The sequence below is a fragment of the Sturnus vulgaris genome, chromosome Z (genome assembly GCF_052056855.1).
Source record: "Sturnus vulgaris isolate bStuVul1 chromosome Z, bStuVul1.hap1, whole genome shotgun sequence".
NCBI lineage: Eukaryota > Metazoa > Chordata > Aves > Passeriformes > Sturnidae > Sturnus > Sturnus vulgaris.
The window spans coordinates 4363116-4382816 of record NC_142283.1 but is presented as its reverse complement, the minus strand read 5'-3'; the positions used below and the strand labels follow the sequence as shown (position 1 = coordinate 4382816).

The 19701-nt window shown below is 47.7% G+C and overlaps 2 protein-coding genes across 2 annotated transcripts in view; one reads left to right on the top strand and one right to left on the bottom strand.

The window, feature by feature from the left end:
* LOC148219588 (serine/threonine-protein kinase PAK 3-like) overlaps positions 1–19701 on the bottom strand; it is a 105808-nt gene that overhangs the window by 25259 nt on the left and 60848 nt on the right. The window lies entirely within an intron of this gene.
* Positions 1461–14462, top strand: LOC148219591 (serine/threonine-protein kinase PAK 3-like). The gene is made up of 15 exons (XM_088156294.1): positions 1461–1536; positions 2453–2490; positions 2927–3049; positions 5994–6128; positions 6402–6734; positions 7026–7193; positions 7504–7669; positions 7968–8031; positions 8721–8769; positions 9533–9645; positions 10297–10414; positions 11109–11208; positions 11661–11857; positions 12840–12977; positions 14370–14462. Exons 1-15 carry the CDS (start codon positions 1461–1463, stop codon positions 14460–14462), a joined length of 1911 nt encoding a protein of 636 aa, XP_088012420.1.

Sequence of the window (19701 nt, the reverse complement as noted above, 5' to 3'; positions counted from 1 at the left end):
TGAGGGGAGAGTGAGCCCAGCCTTGCCCAGGGTGGAGCCCCAGCAGAGCCCTGGCAGAGCCCCGAGCAGCCTGAGCCTGGGCAGAGACAGGCTGGAAGGAGGCCCTTGGAGCTGCAAGAGGCAGCAGCCCGGCCCTGGGTGCCTCCTCCTGGCACCGGGCGAATCCTCTGCTCTCAGAGCCAAGCTGGCAGCTGGCTGGGCCCCAGGGGAAGCGCAGCCGTGCTGGGCACAGCACAGACTGGTGGCATTGGCCCCCTGGAGTGTGGCCAGCAGGAGAGAAAGGCAAAGAGCAGCCCAGGGCTGGTGCCCTGGCTGAGCATTGCCCCTCTTGGGCCGGCTGCCCTGTAACTCCTGGGCAAGGTCAGCAGTGTGTGCAGCACTCTGGGCACAGGGGCAGGGAGCCGGGCTGCTCCGCAGGCTCCAGCACAGGGCAGCGTCCTTCAGGCACGGCACTTGTGCCAGGGGAACCGAGGCCAGCGGGAGGCAGGGACAGCTTGTCAGGTCACAGCTGCAGGAGACAGTGCCTCACACAGCCCTGCGAGGAAGCAATCCTGGACTTGTGCACGGAGCCACAGCAAAGGTGTGAAATGCAGAGTGCTTTGCAGAAATATTCAGGGGCACCAGGCCAGCCTGCTTTGTGCTCTCTGCAGCACAGCAAGCACTGTGCAATGCAGCTCTGAGCTGCTGGGAGAGAGGGAATATGGGGATGTGCCTGAGGGTTGGGCTTGAATAGTCAACTGATTTGGAAAGGAGCAGGAGGGTTTTGGCAGGCAATTTGTGTTCTCTCAGTGTGTTCTCAGTGCTTAATCCTGTATTAGCCATTTCAGTGATTATTGTATGCAAGTGGCTGTCTTTGCCTTGAGAATAAGAGAGTGGTCCTGTTAAGAAGGTAGCTGGAATGCATGTCCAATATATGTGCAAATCTGTGGAGAACTTTGCTAGGATTTATTTCAGCTCTTATGCCAACAGTGCCTTCTCTCCTATTATGGAATTATGAAAATTTTATTGGTCTGGTTTCCTTTGCTTCGGTCCCATCTGAGTGCTGAGTTGGGGTACAGGCTGTAGGTGCTTGGGGCACTCTTGGAGTTACTCTTGGATCCCTTGAACAACAGGGTTTGGCCCACCAGGGGAGTTTGTGCTACTTTGTGACAGAGGAGAACTTCCCCGGCTATTTTGTGTTTGATGTAAGGAAGGTTGGGCTGCTTTGCATACATTCACAGACTAATGCAGAACGTTTGCTTTGTGATGTCAGGGCATGGTTGCCACGTTGTAGTGGTGACATCAGAAGGTTGCCTTGGGGCACGGAAGGCCTCAGTGTCAGAGCAGCTCTTGGGCTTGCTCAGTGCAGGAGCATCCTCCTGCTTGAGGCGTCTGTCAGTGGGCAGCTGCACAGTGACAGGAGCCTTGTTTTTTCTTGCATTGCAGCACAGTCTGCAAACTTGCACAGCAGTGCTACAGTCATGGAGCAACTCGCTGCTGCAGTTTGCACTGTTTATGGCATTGGTTATTCCGGCTATTACCTGACACACCTGGCACGTAAGTAGAGATTTCCCTTGAGTGTAACCTAACCTGGCTTTTGTATATCTTCCTGCTCTTTCTTAGTAATTGAGTTGATTTTGAAACAGAAAGAGCATTGGGATGCCACTGCTTTGGGAAAGCTCCTGTCAACACATTCCGCTAAAAACAGGGTTTCTGTAGCCAGGGGTCTGTGGGCAGCATTTCCAAGGGAACCTACAGGGGTTGAATTCCCTCCACGGGAGAGTCTGTGGCAGCAGAGTCTGACATTTCCTCACTTTGCTGGATCAAACTTTGAAAATGCAAACTGGGAGGCCTTCTCAGAAAGCCTTCTAAAATTTCTGCAGCTCTTCCAAGAATTCAGAGAAAGCTTCTTTATTCTAAATTTTGTCATGAAAGGATTTGCCTGCCTAACTTGACCCTTTCTTAGTGTTAAAATAGTGATTCCCTTTACAATGAAGTGCAAACTGCAAAGCAATGAGTGTCTGCTCCCGAACCCTGGAGCTGCTGCTGTGCTGTTTCACTGCCACTGGAACTTCCACAGCTCAGAGGGATCTTGGGGAAGCTTTTCTGGGCAAGTCTTTCCAGCAAGTTAATGAGAATTAGTGCATGGAACCAATTTAAAAAAACATTGTCTGAAGGAGAGGATAAAAAAGGCTGCTTTATGTGTCGGGCAGAAAAGGAGCATTGAGTGTTAAAGAACTATTTTCATTATAGTGATCCAATTTGTATGAATTTGCTGGCAAAACAGGCCAAAGCGCAGTCACAGCCAAGAATATTGTCCTGTTCTCTTGCTGGCAGTGCACAAGAGCTGTGTCTCCTGGTCCCCTGTAGTGAAACAGAAAATGCTCTGTATTAGGGTTGCCTTGTTTTGTGGGATTGATCAGCCCAGGCAGTTGTCTCAAGGAATCTGCTTCATTTTCCTTGCCCACTACAGGTCACCTGAGACGTGTATTCAGAGGTGCCCAATGGGAGGTGAGTGAGAAAGGAACATTTGATGTTGCTGTTGTGTAAGAAACGAGGAGAAAGCAGTGAGCTTGGCCTGTGGCAGTAGAGGGTGGAGGGCCAGCTGGGTGGGCTGTAAAAAAATCCATTTCCATGTCTGAAGCAGCAATAGCAAAGGCATTACTGGCTATTTCCTAATTTTCCATGTCACAGCTTTAAAGAACTGAAAGCTCAGTTTTCAGAGAGACTGTTGCTTGCTGATAGTAGGCGTTGTGGAATATTGAATTCAGAGCCATATGCAGTTCTGTTGAACCAGCCCATCTGAATTTAGTCAGAGTGACTTAGAATTGCACTGCGATGACAGTTGATGATTTTGCCTTTGTAGATCAGGTTGTAGAGCTGCACAGAATTAAGTATATAATGATAGGTAATGGCCTGTCCCTCATGCTTCTCTATCTCTCCACAGAACCCTGAGCCAAGAGCAGACTCTCCTCTGGCTCCCTCTGCTCCTGGAGATGAGGCCAAAGACGAGCAAAACGGCCACAAACCTGCAAGTGTGGTCACAGCAGAAGCTGAATATTGCGAGCCGGTAAGTGCCAGTTGTGGCTGCTGCTGTCTTTAGTGCAAGACAGAGCTGCAAGTTTCTGTCCAGCCAGGACCTGCTGTTGGTGGCTCAGGTTGCTGAGTGTTGCAGTCCTGTGGGGAGTTAGGAATTGCCCTGCAAAGCAGTGAGAGCTGGAGAATGGGCTTTGCTGTGTCGTCTTTAGGCCCCAGCTTGCTGGGATTCTGCTAGGGGCCGGCGTGAAGCATGAAGGCTCCCCAGCCCCAGAGGAGGGAGCATGTCCAAGGCACTGAGCTCAGCCACGTTGGATACGTAGGGGACACGGCGGTCTGGAGAGAGCTGTGTTGCCACTCCACAGGGAGGCCAAGGAGCAAGAGGCACAGAAATGCTTGATCTGACCTCACAGGCTCTTTGGGGCGCTTTGTCGCCACGAGCTTCTTGGGTGCGCGTATGTGGCAGTATTTCAGAGACACATTGTGGAGTGGCAGGTGGCAGTCAGAGATTTGGTGCCTTTATTGCCAGGTCGCTCTTTTGCCTCTTCAGGCAGAGTGGTCAGTAGCAGAGTGCATTGTGAGTCGGCTTGGTTTAGAGAAGCTGCAAAGAGATGATTGTGTTGTCCATGGATCCTTATGGGCCTGCACATGTCCCATGTGGCAAAAGACAAAAACTGCATAATTGTGGACCCATTGCTGAGGCAAAAACCAGAGGCTACATGCGTCTGTTGATGCTTTCTATTGTGTGGTCTATTCTGTTCTTGATAACTGCATATGAAAATGCCATTGGTGCCTGCAGAGGGGGAAGAGTTGAAAGACTTGGACTAGTGTCCTGTGTTGCTAAGAAGACGAGAGGTATCTTGGAATTCCGGATGCTGCATCTGAAGTCAAATGTGGAAGGTGGAGAAAAGGAGCCACGAGTGCCTGTCAAGAGCAGCTGAAGATGAGGCAGCGTGTGCCCAGGTGGCCAAGAAGGCCAAGGCCATGCTGGCCTGTGTCAGCAATCGTGGGGCAGCAGGAGCAGGGCAGTGAGCTGTGGCCTGTGCTGGGCAGGGCTGCAGCGGCAGCTGGAGTGCTGTGTCCACATGTGGGCAGCTGTGAAGCAGAAAGAGCTTGAGGGGCTGGAGCGTGTGCGCAGAAGGGCACGGGAGCTGGGGAGGGGTGGGAGCACAAGGCCAGTGAGGAGGTGCTGAGGGAGCTATAGCCTGGGGAAAGGGAGACTCATGAGGGACCTTCTAGGCACACTTCCATGAATGCCTACGTGACAGTGCTCCCCACAAGGGCCGTTTCTGTGCCAAGGATCCCCTCAGTGCATCCAGATGCTTTAGACGCTGGAGTAGGTGACAATTTGATCATTGGGTTTGTTGAGTTGTTGGTCTGCTAGAAGGTGAAGACCTGTTTATTTTCTTCCTCTAGCAAGCAAAGGTGCTTTTGCTCAAGATTTCCTGCACAAGAAGATGTAGTTTGGGGCAGGGACGTTGGAGCACAAGGCGATTTTCTGATGCCAGGCCAGCCAGTTTGATCTTGCACATCACTTTCATGTTACCACCACTCTTATCTTTTGGCAGCCTTGGGGATCAGCAATTGTCCAATAATACAATCAGGACTAGATTTGGGAATTTAGCAGGAAATCAAAACCTTGAATTCTGGCTGGTTCTCAGAGATCAAATGAGCTGGGAGGGGCTGGGCTTAATTTCTGATTACAGCCACTTTAGCACCATCAGTGTGCTTGTGACAAAGAGAAGAACTTGCCCTAACACAGATGCAGAAAGAGTGCAGTTCCCAGAGCAGTTCTTTGGATTTGATCTCATTCCATAACCACCTACATGCTCCAGATTCCCCAGGAGTTTGGTTTATTGATGCAACAGGCGAGCAAGTTCAGGATTGCTGCTGATGGGGGCATTGGTTGCATTGGTGTTGATGTGTGTCATAACAGAAATTATAGTAAGAGAAATTACATAAATGAGATCTATCTATCTGTCTAGCTATCAATCCACCTATGTAATATTTCCATAATTGATTCTTCCTGGCTCTGGTCAGAGGCAGTTGGAGTTGCAAATCTCCCCTACAGGCATCCCTTCAGGGGGAGAAGAGCAGAGACATGTTGTTTCAACTGATCCCGAGCAGGCAGAGATGTTTCCCCTCCAGAAATGGTTGTTTTTTTCCCCTCTGAGTTGTTTTCCTCCTCCAGCCTCTTCTACCCTGAAGCCCCCAGTTTATTCTTGAAATTCTCCCTGTCCTGGTGACATGGAACAATTCCATGCTTCAGGTGATGTTTGGTGACTCTTGTCATACATGCATTACATGACACATGATTTTCTTCATTGGCATCCCTAGAGGTGTCTAAGTTCATTTGTTGATGGGGCCTTATGAGGGTCTCCTTTACGACTGGTCTGAATTCTCAGTTGACAAGAGAGGAAGAATAAACACCTTGATCCTCCTCCATATACTGAGGTGGCTGTGGAAGCTCTCTGACCTCCATCAGAGGATCTGTGCATGCATCCTTCTCTCCTGATTGAGCAGGATTTCTAACAAGAGAGTAGATGTCAGAAAGGCAGGAATGGTGGTGCAGGCCTGAAGAGAACATGAACTCCAGAAGTGTCTGTCACAAGGAGTGAGCCCACACTGGAAACCACCTGCAGAGCCAGGATGGAGCTGTGGGACAGGGCTGGGTGTCAGTCACCATGGAAAGACAAAGGGGACAGAGCAGAAGTGGAGGGAGGCCCTCAGCAGAGCCTTGAGAAATGCCACACCTTCCCTGACAGCTGCCTGAGAGGCTGTTGGAGCTTCAGTCCCAGATGGACCCTGACTGTACTGCCAGTGTCACTTTGGAATCTGTGCCTCCCCATGGGCAGAGAATGAGCCAGGGGAGCAGCAGCACAGTGCTTTGGGAACGTGTGAGCCCATCAGTCTCAGAGACTTGGCCCACAAATGTTGTATGGGAAGTTGAAACCCATCTCCTCTTGCTTTCTGTGCAGGCCCTTCTGGAGCAAGAGCATGAGCAGATTGCTTTATCAGAGGTGCCAGGGCAGACTCAGGGAGAGCTGTGCCCAGCCCGAGAGCAGGAAGAGCAGCTCAGGCAGCAGGTGGAAGAGCTAGAGGAGAATGTCCAGGTAAGCCTGGCTCAAGCAGGTGACAGAGTGAAGGGCAGGAACAGGGACATAAAACAGAGCTCTTGGCACTGAGGAGGCCAGGAGTGCCACAGGCACTGGAAGCACAGAGCCTTGTAATCTGCAGAGATCAGGGACGGGAGGGTTACAATGGAAGCAGAGGTGGGTATGAAAACAGAAAGAAGTGGCGGAATGAATTTGATTTTGAGGCTGAAAGAGGAAAAAGCTGAGCCTGGTGGCAGCTCCCTGTGATTTGCTCTGCATTTGTGTGTACAGAACATCAAGATAGAGCCACAAGGAGAGCTGCCCGAAGCTCAGATTGCCACCATGGCAGTGAAGAGGAGGAACAAGGAGGACAAGAGAAGCATCCAGGAGGAGATGAATCTCCATCAGCAGAGAGACAATCAACAAAACCCGGTGAGTGCAAGAGTGGCAGACCCTCCTTTCAAGAAATATTTCTCTTGCTTTTTACAGAACCTCAAGGATCAGCTGCACACAGAGCTGCAGGAAACTGAGGCTAGGATGAAGGCAAGAGTGAAGAGGCTGGAGGAAGAAACAAAAATGATCAGAGAGAAACATAATCCCATGCTTGAGGCTGTACAAAATCAAGTGAGTGAAACAGCAATAGCCAGTGCAGTCACCAAACTGGTGGTTTCTGCCCTTCTTGCCTTTCCACTGTAGAGTAGCAGGGGGTGGGGTGATGCCTTTGGGTGCAATCCTTCTGTAGGGTTACTGTGTTCCTTGTTCTTGAGGTATTTTTACAGTGGGACATGGTGACCCAGATGGAGGATTGAAACAAGCTGTCTGTAGCCCTGTTCTCTCCCTTTCCTCACAGTCGATGACTCTTGGCTGACAGGGACAAGCTGTAGTCTCTGACTGCTTTGTTCTGTTTAACTTGAGGTGGAAGTGTTGACATCTCACCTGCCAGCCTGCAAAGACTTCCAGCAAAGGACTGGAAACAAAAAGCCCCGTGGTCGGTGTGAGGCACAGGAGCTGTCCCAGCCGGAGATGCTGCAGGTTGGGCACGTCCCAAAGATGGTGGAGGAAAAGAGATCTCAGTGGAAGGAGGTAGAACATTTGAAGAAGTGTGTCTGCAGCCATTAGAGGGCAAAGGAATCCATAGGGAGGAAGTGGAATGATCATTGTGGCAGTTATCCTTCAGAAAACATGAAAATGGAACATGAATCTGGCCTTGAACTTGAGTAAAACCAGCCTTTGATTTTGACCCATTCAGTTGGAGAAGTGGACATGCAAATAATCCATTTTAAGAGCCATGCATGTGGCTGAAAACATCTTCCTGAGGGCTTGCATTTGAAAAGGGATCTCGAAGTAATCTCTGCCAGCCACTGTTCTGAGATAAACTCATTACTTGTCTCAGATCTACACAGGCTCTGTTACTGAACCTGCTGCAGCAGCAGCGTTGTCTAAAGGAGCCTTTGTTCCCCAGCCTGAGAAGTGGAGCCTGGGCAGACTGTTCATCTCCAGCACTGACACAGCTGCTGCTCAGCGACAGGAGACTGAGGAGAAGTACCTGCAGCTACTGAGTACGTCCTGTGTATTTGAGGGACAGTGTGTTGTGTGCACGTGTCAGCATAGCTGTACCAAATATTCCTCCTGAGCCTGGTGTCACAGGGACATTTAGGAATCCTTATAGGAACTGCTGTGGAAAAATCGCTCTCTGTGCTGGCCATCTGTGCTGCAGAGCTGTCTGTCTGGTTGTTGTTTTTGTTACCCAGCCAAGCACAAAGGGTTCAGAGACCCACACAGGGGGCTGCCTTTTTGATCTTCTGGAAGTTGGGATCTCTGCTTTCAAGTGAGCATCTTGCATTTTGTTTCCCTCAGGGAAAATAGTGACCATGGAAAATCCTGTGACAAAATACACTGAACTGGAAAATATTGGCAGCGGGTGAGTCCAACCTCAGTTACTTTTACATAAACATGGGCCAGGTGATTTGCTGGTAGAATGTCTATCAAGTGTGAAGTCAAGCAAGCTGCAAACATATTCAGACACTGAGGTTAGATTGTCCCATCTCTCATTACTGGTCAGACTTTGTGAACGTGGTCAGAAGGCAATGCCAAAGACATCTCCATGCTGGCAAGGCCTTGCCAGCAACAAGGAACAGGACCTGGAAGATCTCCTTGTCTCTCAAGTGTGGGACAGCTCTGTGCTAATTTCCTTAGCATTTTTGAATACCTCCAAATCCTAGAGCCACATGAATGAAAGGAGAAGGATCTTGCTTGCCTGAAATAGCAACCTACCTCCTATGAAAGCTGTGAGATAACTGTTCCCAGGAACAGTTCTTTCCAAGAGTTTGCTGAATGAAATACTCCATGGTCAGGATAAGAACAGCACAGTTTAGAAATTGAAGCTCGAGATGAGATAATAAGCTCTCTTTTTGAGCTGAGGCAGTAAATCCCAACACTCCAGGAGTTGGCTCAGTGCTTCCACACCTGAGAGGAAAACGTATCAGTGGTCTTCTGGTATTCCCATCCCACATCCTGCAGGTTTTAGGCACTGATAGGACTGATGTCCTCCTTGGCTTTCACTCCAAATTCTAAATGGCTTCTCCTTTCTTTGCTTTGTTTTGTTTCTAGGACTTTTGGAGAGGTTTGCAGGGCATTCGACAAGACCAGAGGAAGAGAGGTGAATGTCAACAGCCCCTGCAGACTCTGCAGCCCTTGAGGGCTTACCCCTCTGGTGTGAGCTGTGGCTGGAGCTTTAGGTAGAGCTGTGCAGCAAAGGCACAAGAAGCACAGACTGGTGCCAGCCTGGAAATTGCCTTTGGGACAGTCTTTGTCCTACTCAGCTGCCAGAAGGAAGGCGAGGAGGGCAGCGGTTCCTTTCAGAGAAGGACGCGCTCACTCGCTCTCAATTGCTAAAACAAAGGTGGTGCCTTAGAGCATCTCCCTGCTCTTCGGGGCTACAGCTTCAGAGCTGTATTCTCATTTCTGGCTGCCAGCAAATGCATCTGAATGTTACTGGTAGCTCCTTAGCCACCTGCAGTGCTGCACTTGGGAACTGCGTGTAGGGAGACATGTGTGAGGTGTCCCTGAAAACCTCAAGCCCAGCTTAGAGCCCAGGATGTATCCAGAGAGTACCAAGGCACAGATGACTTCTGAATCCCAGACAGAGCAGCAGAGAGTGTGGGCAGAGCTTTGTTACTGTGTGGTCAGACATCTGTTACCAAATGGACAAGGCAAAACATCAGTGACCATGTGTCCTGTAACTGGCCCCCAAGGGAGCAGAGAAATGGGCTGTTGGAATGTCAGTTCCTAATTACTCCAATATCTAATCATAAGACATTTTGGCTCAGCTCAGCTGTGTCATTGCAAAATCACTCACTCCATGTGCTATGTGTTTTTGTGCCACCAGCTTCTCAAGTTACTGATTTTCAATGTCATTTTAGGTGGCCATAAAGAAAATAAATCTTCAAGGAATGACAAGTAAAGAAATAAAGGCCAATGAACTCATGGTCATGAAGAAGAATAGGAATCCCAACCTGGTCAACTATTTAGACAGGTGAGTTGTTGTGCTTTTGTCCCATGACTGTTTGTTTACATACTGCAAACATGCAGGATAAAAACCCACATTGGTCCCTGGCAGAAAATAGAGCTGTTAATTATTAATAAATTAGTATTGTTCTGCTCATCCTCAATGGATGGGAAGAGAGGGCATCTTGTCTGAATGAGTCTTCCCTGGCACATGTAGTGTGAAAATTGTTCAAAACCTGGATCAACTGTATCTTACTAAGTCAATAGACAATAAATTCACTGCCTTCATGTTGTTATGGGGCTTGATTTACTTCAAGTACCTTCTTGCATGCAGGTAAACTAACAAGGATTTCCCTTGGATTGTCCCCTCTTTTCCATTGCTGTGCATGCCAGGGACACGGTGCTTTTTTTCCAGAAACACACAGTGTGACAGGGTTTTTATCTGTTACTAAAGCAGATTTTTTGCTTGATGGCCATCTAACACATCTATTTATCGCAGATGTGTCATTCTCCTTGAGTCTGCACAGGTTGGAAACACTGCACAGCCTAGAGGGAATGTCTATTCCTTTCATTGTGTCCTCATCACAAAGAGACCCGGGAACAACAATGACGCTTGTCTTTTCCAAACAGCAACACAGCCATGCACGTTCATATCCACAGCCTTGTTTCCTTCTTTCAGCTACCTTGTGGATAAGCAATTCTGGCTGGTGATGGAGTACATGGATGGAGGCACTCTGAGAGATGCCATCAGCAAGATGTACCTGTCTGAGGATGAGATGGCAGCTGTCAGTCGGGAGGTCAGGGTTTCCACCTGTGCTTCCAAGGGCTTGGTCAGGATTGTTTGGGAAACTGGGGCTCAGAACTGCAGAGATTTCATGTGCCAAGCTTTGTTTCTGTGTTGCTGGTATGCTATGGGGAAGTAAAAGCATCTCAAGTGAACTGTGTGACAGTGCCCCAGAAATCACTGTCCTCTATTCCTGTACTCTGATCTCCTGCTGTTGTATTCTCACTCTGTCTCTCGTATTTGTATTTGCTGTTCTCCACCCTGCCTCTCTAAATGTTTACCTCGAGCCTGTCTGCACTGCATTCCTAATCTGTAAAAACAAAGGTGCTGGTGGCAGGATTTGAAACAAACAGCAAAGAAAAAAGAGAGACTCATTTCTCACAGTCCTCAGCTGAAGAGGATAGTAGTGCACCCAAAATGCTCTTGACTTCTGAGCACATCCACTGCAGCAGCAGTCATTCTGTCTGGTTTGCAGGGCACAGTCTACAACTGCAGTTGCTGTTGCTCTTCCAAAAGCGGACATGCCTTTCCTTAGAAAGGTCCTGCTCTGCTGGTGTTGGAGCAGCAAGCTCTTCCTCTCACTGGCACTGTGTTCTGCCATTAGTCCCCATTCTCCTGGAAAGGGAATCATTTAGAGCTGTTTCCTTTCTTGTATGATGACCTCACATCACTAATGTTTGCCCTCCTATTTCTGTTTTTCTTCCCAGTGCCTGCAAGGACTGGATTTTCTTCATGGAAATAACGTGATCCATCAAAATGTGAAGAGCTGCAACATCCTTCTCAGAACCGATGGCTCTGTCAGGCTGGGTCAGTATATTCTTGGTCAGGGGCAGAGTTCTAGGGATGTGGGGTGTGGGGCTGCTTTGAGTGACTGCCAGCTCCCCAAAAATGCTGCTGGTGGGAGTGCAGGGGCCCCTGCTTTGAGCTGAAGGCACAGCTACAACATGCACAGAGGTATGATAGGGAAGCACAAGCAGTCAAGAGTGGCATTGGTCTGTGTGTGTCACTTCCAGAGGGAGGGAGATACAATGTAAACCTTCAGGGGAATAAAGGCCACTGTTCTGAGCAGCGTTTAAAATCCTGGGTTTTCTTGGAAGTGGCCAATTCCCTACTACCTTGGCTAAAGCCCTAAGGAAATTGAGCATGGCCAGTTCTCCAGGAGATTCATCAACAGCTCATTCTTAGAGTGAGAGTGGGGGATTCTTTGGCTTGGTTTCCTATTTAGAGCTGGCTTTCATGGTGTGTTGTTTTCTCCACAGCTGATTTTGGCCTCTTTGCTCAGCTCACCCCTGAGCAGAGTAGACAGAACTCAGTGGCCGGCGCTTCTGGGTGGATGGCACCTGAAATCATGACAGGTCAACCATATGGCCCCAAAGTGGATATTTGGTCTCTTGGAATCGTGGGCATTGAAATGGTGGAACGAGAAGTTCCTCACTGGAACCAAACTCCTGTCTGGGTGAGGTGCAAATACTTACTGATCCCACTGTCTTTCTCACCTGTCCCATGTCCTGGGAGCCACTGGACAAAATCCCATTGCCATCTTCTGGCACCACTTCAACCAAGGTCCATTCTAAAAATATCCCTGCAGCTCATCAGTATCTGCTGTACTTTTGGTGGCCTCAGAAGGGAAGTGGCAGGTAACCATTTCAGCAACGTGCCATTTTGGCCTCCAGCCATGCCTGACATTTCTCATTTGCTTTTTGAACACTGTTGGAACTGTGTTACTGAAGGAAGTGAATTTTTCAGTGAAATGTTTAGATATGTTTTAAATATCCTTAAATTGGAGGTTGAATCTTCCTAGATTAAATTTTATAGAAAAATAGAGGAAAAAGAATAAAGGAAAAAAGAAAAAGAAAAAGAAAAAGAAAAAGAAAAAGAAAAAGAAAAAGAAAAAGAAAAAGAAAAAGAAAAAGAAAAAAAGAAAAGGAAAATGGGAAAGGAAAAGGAAAAAGGAAAACCACCAAAGCAAAACAGACAATTCTGTTTGCTTTCTCCTTTTTTTAACCAAGAAGTGGACAACAAGCTTGATGAGTTTTGTTTTATGGCAGCTCTGCTTAAGGGACCAACAAGCACTGCAGAGATGCCTTTTATGTAATTACCCTTGGAAATTGTAGAGTTAGTTCATATAGCCAAGTCCCTCTACCAAAATGCCTGTTAAGCTCATGTGAATCCTCAGGGAAGCCAATGTTCTTTTGATGATGTAGTTCTCACTACCTAGGTCAGTAATGAGATCAGCTGCCAAGGTGAGATCCCCTGCATGTTGGAACAGCTGTGGCTGCTTTGGGGTTTGGGTGATTTGTTGGTACAGCAAAGTCATCTCAGCCTCTCTGCCAGGGCAGAAACTGCCAGTGCAGAGTGCAGGTTAAACAATGGCATCTGGGAGAGCAGTGACAGATGTGAAAGGAGCAGGCTGAGCCTCGTGTTTCCTTTTTCTCCAGCCTCAACTCCCGATAGCCACAGGAGGGAGACCAAAGCTGCGGCAGCCCAACCTCTTCTCGCCTTTGCTGCGGGACTTCCTGAGCTGCTGCCTGCAGACAGACGAGGCTCGGCGCTGGTCTGCCAAGGAGCTCCTGCAGGTAAAATGCAAAGGGGCTGCAGGTGAAAGAGTGTCTGAGGGATGGGCTCCTCCTCCACTGGAGGCCAAGGCATCAGATCAGCCCCCTCCTCCTCACCTCCAATCTTGTGCTTTTCAAATGAAAATGGTGAGGAATCCTAGACTGGGCTGGGCTGACATAGAGCTGTGAAGGTCATCTGGTCCAAGTGGCCTGCAATGAGCAGGGACATCTTGAAGGAGATCAGGTTGCTCAGAGCCCTGTCCCACCTGATCTGGGAAGGTTCCAGGCATGGGCAACTACCAGCTCTCAAGGCAACTTGTGCCAGTGTTGCACTATGCTCCCAGTAAACAAGTTCTTCCTTAGACCTACTCTGACTCAATCCCCTTTTTGGTTAAAAATATTAGCCCACATCCTACTGTAACTGGGCATATTAAAAAAGGTGTCCCACACTCCCTCAGAAGCCCCCACTGAAGTCTGGGAAAGTGTCAATAAAGTCTCCCTGGGGCCTATTCTTCCCCAGGCTGAATAACTCCAGGTCTCTCAGTTTGTCCTCAGAGGAGAGGTGCTCTGTTCTCTGACGGTTTCCGTCGCCCTGTTTTGTAATTTGGTGGTGTGGACAGTTTTATCTAATGGCAAAAGAATTGTAGTAGAGCAATGCTGGATCCAGAGGAGTGAAATGTTGATAGAAGAACCCAAGGAAGCCAGTCCTGGCTGAGCACTCAGAGATTTGGCTGTGGGAAGGAGGGGCTGTGGCAGGCTCACTGTGAGCCTCTGAGGGGCCCTGGTTTGTGCCCCCACCCCACTCTTAGAGGTTTCTGCCACGCAAACAGGGACAGCTGAGAGGGACTTGTCCCAGCCCCCTCTGCTGCCTGGCATGGTCAAGCAGACAGGACCTGCCCCAGGGTTACTGCCAGCTTGTGTGGCAGAGAGGGAACTGCAGGACCCAGTGCCACTCGGCTGTCCCTGCTGGCAAGGAAGGAAGGAAGGTGCCATCCAGCACAGGAGGGGCAGGGCATGGAAAGGTAGACACTGCTGTGTCTCCCTGTGGAAATTAGCGTGATGCCTGTCTTTCAAAGAGAGGCACCTATGTGAGTCTTTGGAGTTTCCTGATAGGAAGAAACTCCAAGGATAGAAAACACCATTTCCAGAGCCCTGGCAGGACAAAGTCCCCAGCAAGATGAAGACACCAGAATAAAGAGATGAGTGGGATTCTGGGCCAGGTTTGCCTGTGATGGCAAGGTCCTGCACATGAAGGTTGAGGTGCAGATGGCCCTGTTGGTTCTCTTTCTGCATCTTTCTGTGAACCAGAGCAATCCTGATTGAGCCTGTAAAGGCACTGAGCTTGGAAATCACGATTCATTGATTTTTGTTGCTGATGTTTTTATTTTGTTGTTTTTATTTTCCGGTGGGCAGCATCCATTTGTAGCATCAGTCGAGCCTACTTCCTGCCTGGTGCCACTGATAGTTTCCATGAAGAAGAGGATGATGGAGAAACAGCTGCCATAATTACATCTGGACCATGTGCTCCACCACCAGTTTAAAATTGTAGAGTAGGATTGCAGAGTAGGATTGAAGAGTAGGGTTGAAGAGTAGAATTGAAGAGTAGGATTGCAGAGTAGGATTGAAGAGTAGGATTGCAGAGTAGAATTGAAGTGTAGGATTGAAGAGTAGGATTGCAGAGTAGAATTGCAGAGTAGAATTGAAGAGTAGGATTGAAGAGTAGGATTGAAGAGTAGGATTGAAGAGTAGGATTGAAGAGTAGGATTGAGGAGTAGGATTGCAGAGTAGGATTGTAGACAAGGATTATAGAGGATTATAGAGTAGGATTGTAAATAAATACATTTTCTCAAACCTCAAATCATCTGGAAGATTTCTTTCACACCACGTGTCAGAGACTGAAATATTACAATTTTTGACTTCAGCATTTTCTTGAAGGATGTTTAGAACTGAAATACAACAGTTGAACAGAATACCACCATATCCTGAATAAGCCTTTGGAGTGGGGCCCTGAACTGTTCCCTGATGAAGATAAGATAAAACACAGGAACTGGGGACATTCACAAAGCCAAGCTTAGCACCTTTGGGGAGGAGACAAGAGCCACAAGGCTGTCAGCTGCCAGGCTGGCACAGAGCCTCTCACCAACGGGTGGGCAGAGAGAAGCTTTGGGTGTGTGTTGGAAAGCCTCTGGTGAGAGGCTCAGTGACCGCCCATTCTCTGATGTGCAGACCAGCCCTGCTCTGGGGTCCTTCACCCGGGGGAAAGCTTATCCACAACAGAGGGGGTGACATAGCCCATGTCACCAGCTGACATGAAGTTGGTGCATCAAGGATCTCCATGGATTGCTTGCTTCTAATTATTCCCCTTTCCAATTTGGGCTTGCTTTGTTTATTGTTTTATTTGAATTTCATCATTTGAGTAAAATTTGTCTGCAGTGATCTTGTCTTTATATTTTAGGCTGTAACACATCTGAGTGAGCATCATCAGAATTGAGTTGCTCTTGTTCCAGTCCAAATCTGGAAGAAAAACCAATTTCATGTAGTGGTTTTAGTTGGCCACTTTGAAATTTCCCGGCCAATGCACCAATTGATGTGTTGGGTCAAGTGCTGCCCAAATCACCAGTGCACCCACTAGAATTATTTACTCATTTCCTGCTGTGAGATAGGGTTAGGAGGGAAGGCTAAGCAAGCTCAAATTTTAAAGGGTAGAAAGGAAAACTTCATTAACAGAAACTAAAGGTAATAATAAGAAGAAACAGAATAAAACCTTTTGAACATATCTTTTGTTTCCCACTGACAACGTACAGAAACAATTTGGTCAGTTTGTCACCTCTAGAATAGTCTTTCTTCATGTCACTTCGGGAGATGAGTCTCTCTTGTCAGTCTATGGACACTTCTCCACAAGACAACAGTTCTCTCGTGGATGCAACTTCCACACATAGCAGCCGTCCAGGAAATCTGCAATCATGAAGTCCCTCCCATCTTTTCACAGCCTTCCCACAGCTGAATTTATGGGCCATGACAGACTCAGGGGGTATTATTTGTAAGGATGAAACTGTTTCAGTAAATGTTCTCTTGGAAGAGAGATCTTCTTCTTCTTCCCTGGGGGCAAAGGTTCTTCAACACTCTTCTCTCTGTTTTAAGTTCTCCTGGGACCACAGCTACTTCAACATCTGCTTACTTCAGCACGGGTGCTTCTGCTCATGACTGTGCTTAGAACGCTTCATTCTCCACAAATGCATTCCATGAGTTACAGAGGAAAAAGTGTCTGATATCTCAATCATATCTTCTCTATTACTTACAAGAGAATTTCAGTCCAAGAGTGAGGCATCTCTTCAATCCCTCCCACCTTGGAAATTCTACTTCACTCACCTTAGTGTCCTCATGTTTTTTCTGTGTGTCTTCACTCTGCCACTTTTCTGTCACTCAAGAGAGAATTGAAGCTCTGCAAGTCTCATCTGTGCACGGAAAGAGTTCATATTTTTCCCGAGGCCTGCAGAGGGCCCTGTGATCCCTGCCAGTCCCGGCCGGAGCTGTTTACGATGGAGGATTCTTGGTGGGCCGCGCTGGGGGCAGGCGAGGATCTCAGCAGCCAGGCCAGCACACTGCGGCAGCATCCGCGGGTCGATGGCTGCCCCTGCCCCTGCCCGGCGGCTTCTGCTGAAACTCAGCAGCAGCAGCAGCAGCAGCAGCAGCAGCAGCAGCAGCAGCAGCATTCCAGCCGAGCCACGGGCCCGGTGTGGCCGTGCTGAGGGGAGGGGGAGCCGGCTCTGGCGGGACGGGGCCCGGCGAGCTTCCCGAGAAGGGGCCCGGCCCCGCGGCAGAGCCCGCCCGGCCTGGCCCGACCCAGGCCCGCAGAGGGGCAGAGCCCGCCCGGCCGGCCTGGGACCTGTGCTCAGGCCCCAAGGGAAAGAGAGCTTCCCGGCCTTTGTTCGTCCTTACATGGTGCTCACAGAGGAGCAGCTGACATTTCCATTGGTGTGACAGTGTGTCAACATTAAAAATCAGCCACTGATTGGGTTTTGTCTGGCCTAAAGGAAGCTGCCAAGGTCCTACCAGGGAATTATTTACATAACTGTTTCATTTCCTATCTTAAAAACAAAATAAATTAAAAAAAATAATACAAACCAGCACCTTAGTTTATGTGGGTCTGTGCAAGAGCAGTCTCATAACAATCCCAGTACAAACGGAGTCCTGGTTTACTGTGTCCTGTGAGAAACAAATTTGAGATGTCTTTCAAGAGATGCTCATCAACAAGAGAATTGTGGTCTGTACAAGATCTGTAGAGTTTTTTGGCAAGTGGTTAAATGGTGTTCTGCTGGTGAATCACAGGCATCCTTTACACACCATCAGTGTGCCATGAGCCTGCTGGATCAACACCCGCCTCAGATGCAATGCTCATTGAGTTGTTGGCATTTTGCAGTAGTTTTCCCTATGTCCCATTAAAATATCTCTGCAGAGGCTTGACAGCTGGCCTTTAAGCCAAACTGAGTTAGTAGAAGAAGCAGCAATTGATGAATTCTGAGTATATCTGTAGCAAGGAAGAAGACAAGGCTTTTAGCATGGAAACTGGTTTCAAAAGATACATGAAGGATTTTTTTAGTTAAAAATTGTTCATAAGTAAATGTTTATGCATGCCTTATAAAATTTGCAAAACTTGTGCCAAATGCATTGACACTAGTTGCTCTGCAGCAATGAATATGATAAGGTATTGTGATGTAGTCAATGACTTAAGGTCATGCTTTGTTAAGAGTATATGAACTGTAGAACACATAGAATAAAGAGGATGAAGATGCCATTGTTATTCTGCTCAAGTGTGTGTGTGTGTGTGTTTATGACATTCAACCTGATGGTGACAACTGCCCCACCTGGTTTTAACAGATGAATATAAAATACATACTTTTGGCTACATCTTGCATTGCAATGCAAGACTCTCGTTAATTTAAGATCTTTGCTTTTAGTGTTTGAATGTATAGAAATTTGGACAACCCCCTCCCCAAATCCCCTTGTTTTGGAGGGTTACAGAGGAATGCATGTGGGCTGCTCCAAGATGTCAGCTGAAGCACTTCCCAGGACTGCTTGTAGAACTTGATTTCACCTTGTCAATGAGCCAAGGAATATCCAGATCTTGGCAAGTGTTTTGTAAAACGCATTTACAAGTGTTGGAGAGAAGGTGCTTCAGTGGGTTTGAAAGAGAACTTGGGTGAAGGTATCCACATAGAAACCTTGTTTTGTAGTTCTCTCAAAAATAGTCTGTCACAACCAGTCTCTCTAGAGAGACACAAATGTTGATTCCTGCACAGACCTATGGGGACGTTGCAGTCCAGTCCTTTTCCTAAGTTTCCTGTTGTTAATATATTCAGCTGACAGGGTAGAGGTGTGGCCAGCAATGCCATAACCTTCTTCCGGGGAAGGATAGAAAAATGGCTGAGGGAGGACAATATTTAGACTTAAGTGGGGCTTTGAATGTCCCTTTTTTCTTTGGAGAGTATTTTAGAACTTCCTCAATTGTCTCCATGCCAACATTTTTAAGCCCCTATACCTGAGACATCCTGGAGTGTTTTGTGATTGAATACCTGAGCTGTTGCTGCCCTTCTGTTCTCCTTCAAGTGAAGGTGAGGAAAATGTCACCTCTTAAACCCTGAGACTTGGCTCCTTTGTAGCCTGGCACAGGGGATGCTCCTACAGCTCTGCAGTGCAGCAGCACAAGGAACTCTGCTGTGGGGACCATGGGGTGAATTCTGCTGGGCTGCCTGCCCTTGGCCTGGTGACTGCTGCAGCTTGGCAGACAGTGCAAGAGTGTTGCTGTTGGGAGTGGGCTGAAACTGAGGATTTTTCATGGTTACCCCTTCATGACTTTTCTTTCCTTTCATGGCAATTCTTCTAACTAATTCTACACAGCATAAAGAAGTCATATTTTCATGCTTTTACAAGTCTAAGCTTCAAATTCTCAGTTGACTCTATTTTTCCCTCTCATTTCTTTTGCATTGGGGCTGGCTCCTCTCTGGGGAGTTGGGTCAGTTCTTTTTTCTTTGTCTCTGATTTGTCTCAGCTTTGCCACTGCGGTGAGAACTCCATGGGCTAAGTATGTCCCGTGTAACTGGGAATGTTTTGCATGGATTTTGTACAGTTTCAGCTATGAAATGTGAATATCTTTATCTGATGACATTGCAAACGGGATCCCTAACCTGAGTATTATTTCTTATATTATTACTTGAGATACTTCTTTAGCTTTCTTGATATGAAACGGAAAAGCTTCTGGCCACACAGAAAATAGGTCTAAGAAACCTAATATGAACTTTGTGTTGAGGTAACTCTGAAAAATCTACTTGGCATTAATCTCCTGCATTATTTCCTTTGTTTGTGATCTCTAATGGCAGTCTTTTGTAAAACTCTGCATTGCTCTGTAAGCAGATTTTCCATTTTGCTTATCCCTGTCAGCCTAACACTAAGTAGCAGCCTTTCCAAATTGTCTACCAAATCCTCAACACCCCAATGAGTTTCTTCATGTTTGTCTTCTATAGCTTGTCTCATCATTGCTTGAGGCGCTCTAACTTGATGATTTGCTGTTAGCCACCACCCTTCACAACTAAATCAGACATTAAGGATTTTGCTAATTGAATGTTTTCATCATGGTGTGCTCTTAGTGATTTGGAAACGTTCACAACTTTGGAAAGAACTGGCAACAAGATGCTTTGTCCTGCCACCTCTCTAGCAGTTTTGGCTGCTACTTGGTTTCTGATGTTGC

Coding starts and splice junctions, on each gene's coding strand:
- LOC148219591 (XM_088156294.1), top strand. CDS start 1,461: ATGGAGCAACTCGCTGCTGCAGTTTGCACTGTTTATGGCATTGGTTAT. Junction 1,537..2,452: donor TTACCTGACACACCTGGCAC/GTAAGTAGAGAT, acceptor TGCCCACTACAG/GTCACCTGAGACGTGTATTC. Junction 10,415..11,108: donor TGGCAGCTGTCAGTCGGGAG/GTCAGGGTTTCC, acceptor TTTTCTTCCCAG/TGCCTGCAAGGACTGGATTT.